This window comes from Nicrophorus vespilloides, unplaced genomic scaffold, assembly GCF_001412225.1.
Source record: "Nicrophorus vespilloides isolate i.1.1-1 unplaced genomic scaffold, Nicve_v1.0, whole genome shotgun sequence".
Classification (NCBI taxonomy): Eukaryota; Metazoa; Arthropoda; class Insecta; order Coleoptera; family Silphidae; genus Nicrophorus; species Nicrophorus vespilloides.
The window spans coordinates 82,536-85,045 of NW_017096654.1; the positions used below are offsets into that span (position 1 = coordinate 82,536).

Genomic DNA, 2,510 nt, shown 5'->3' on the forward strand with positions numbered 1-2,510 from the left:
TTGGGATCAATCACTCTATCTTTGTATTCTATATCGCAAGTTTCGACTTCAAAGATTCTACCTGTAACCAAAGTTGTGTTTCTTTGGGATATTTCGAAATACCCGGTCTTTTGAATAGTTAAGTAAAAGCTAAAAGTTCCATCTTTAGCTAGTGTCGAGGCTATATGAAATCTAACGTCTTCAAAGCAAATCTTCATATTTTTCATCGATATATCTTTAATTAAAGCGTAGAACTCCCATATTATGAATAAATATCCAGTAGCAGGAAAAATAGTTCTTCCTAAAAATGAATTATTTATTATAATTGTTACAAAACTCGTACTAATTCATACCATTAAAAACGTGTCCTTTATAAAAGCTAAAATGATTATTAGATGTGTTTATATGTTTCTCGATCTCGTTACTTTCAACAACTTGATATTTTGGTGTCCGAAAGTCATCATCATGTTTCCATTTGATCAATGGAGAAATCATCGACGTTCCTCTCTTAACTGGCCATTGAATTGGATACAACTTTTCCAAATCGAAATCCATTCCCAATTCATACAATTCCCCAAATTTAATTAACATATCGTTCACAGTCGTTTCTCTGCGAATCATATGAACTACTTGAAGAAAATCGCCCGCACATTCAAAATCTACACCAATAATAACATCTTTCTTACTCCATTCATTTGCAGAAGAATTGAGTAAGTTGTTCACAATATATTTATCAGAAACATATTGAAAATGATCAATGTTTGTTTTTGATAAACTACGTTTAGTTAATTTCTTTTGCAGCATGACTTGTCTAAGTTCTTCACTCAAAAATTTTGCTGTTCTATTACTTTTTCCAATCAATCCTTTTCCTATCAAAATAACTTTATCCAGACTAAGAACTTCTGCAGCGTATGCAGCAGTCAGTTGGCCAATCGAAGAGTACGTAATTTTACAAATAGGAACATTCAATGACTTCAAGGTTTCTATTAAGCAGTAGTGCAAGCAGAAAGTTCCAAAAAAATTGTTTGGTTCATTAAAATCTTCACAGATGTTATACTTTTTCAAAGCTAATTTGAATCTAAAATGTAAATAGGCGTAATTAGAGCTGATTAATTATATTTCATAAAAAATACTTCTTAATAGATTGATGGAAGAAATTCAGCTTTTGCATTTGGTTAAGAATTTCCAAATGGTGAGATTGATGGCCGTTCAAATATAAATGGAATGCTTTTGGTTCGTCTATTATATATTTGCAGGAGTGATGCAATTCTCCAGATAAATCGATCAAAGAAAATCCTCGGTAATGATCGTTTTCAGTACGTTTTCTATGTGAAAAGAAATTTAAATTTAATGAATTATTTTTTTAAGTTTTATAATTACTTGAAAATCGAGTGGATCAAAGCTGCTGAATCGTAATCAGAATTCTTTGATTTTAAGAAGTTCCTGTAGGATTGCATTGATTCGATTGTCCTTCCGCTGTAACAAACTAACATTGCTTGGTCATTTACAGGTCTTATTCTGTTATTCTCGTCGGGTCTCTTCAATAAGACGTGACAATTGGCACCGCCAAATCCAAAATTGTTTATACCGCCAAAATTCAATCCTTCGGCCAAGGAGTCTTCTCTGTCACTACTTTAATACTACCATCTAAAAGTGCTTTAATATTTTTATTAGGTTTATCGAAGTTTATATTTGGTGGTATAATTCCAGTTTCCATCGCGAAAATTAACTGAAATTTGATAGTTTTTTTTATGGATAATTAGAATACTTATGTGAATATTAGAACCCACTTTTATGATGCCACAAAGACCAGAAGCAGGTTCGGTGTGACCTGTATTGGATTTGCATGATCCTAAGAGTAACGCGTTTTCTCTTCCCGGACAAAAGAAATCGTTAATGCGGTTCACTTCCAAAGGATCTCCAACAACCGTGCCTACAGAAAAACATGTTAATAGTGTATTATAATTAATTTTCTGAGTATTTACCAGTTCCATGAGCTTCAATATAAGCAACAGACGATGGGGAAATGTTTGCTTCTTCATAGACTTCTTTGAAGAGAAGTGAATATCCATCACCAGATGGTTGCAATATTCCTTGTTCTTTATATCCATCTACATTTGATTTACAATGTACGACCTCTGTGTAAATTCGTTTAGCAACTTTCTTTTTTTGCAAGAGAATCATAACGATCGCCTCAGATCTAGTGAAACCATTACCGTTTTCATCGAAAGATCTGCATCCTGTGTTCATGTTCAGAACACCTAGTCTGCAAATCAGAAAATATGTTAGTTCCACTTTTTTTTTAAAGTATGTTATGAAGTTCATGTACCGTGCATATTGCAAAGTAACATTGGGATTGAAGCATAAGTTCGTTCCACCCACTATAGCCAAATCACATTTTCCTTCGCAAATTGAGGTATATGCTTGGTTGAATGCGTATAAACTACTGCTGCATGCAGAGTCGCAAATCAACGAAGGACCATTTAGCTGGAAAGCATAGCTTATTCTTTGTGCTATCATAGATTTCGTAC

At 33.3% G+C, this 2,510-nt stretch overlaps 1 protein-coding gene across 1 annotated transcript in view; it reads right to left on the reverse strand.

Moving 5' to 3' along the window:
* The window catches only part of LOC108557772 (fatty acid synthase-like), a 14,084-nt gene that overhangs the window by 3,557 nt on the left and 8,017 nt on the right, over positions 1-2,510 (reverse strand). Inside the window, 8 exon segments of the mRNA XM_017914426.1 lie at positions 1-280; positions 333-1,057; positions 1,113-1,304; positions 1,360-1,577; positions 1,580-1,708; positions 1,770-1,912; positions 1,965-2,245; positions 2,309-2,510. The exon segment at positions 2,309-2,510 is cut by the window's right edge and continues 4 nt beyond it. Of these exon segments, the coding sequence (XP_017769915.1) occupies positions 1-280; positions 333-1,057; positions 1,113-1,304; positions 1,360-1,577; positions 1,580-1,708; positions 1,770-1,912; positions 1,965-2,245; positions 2,309-2,510 (2,170 nt within the window).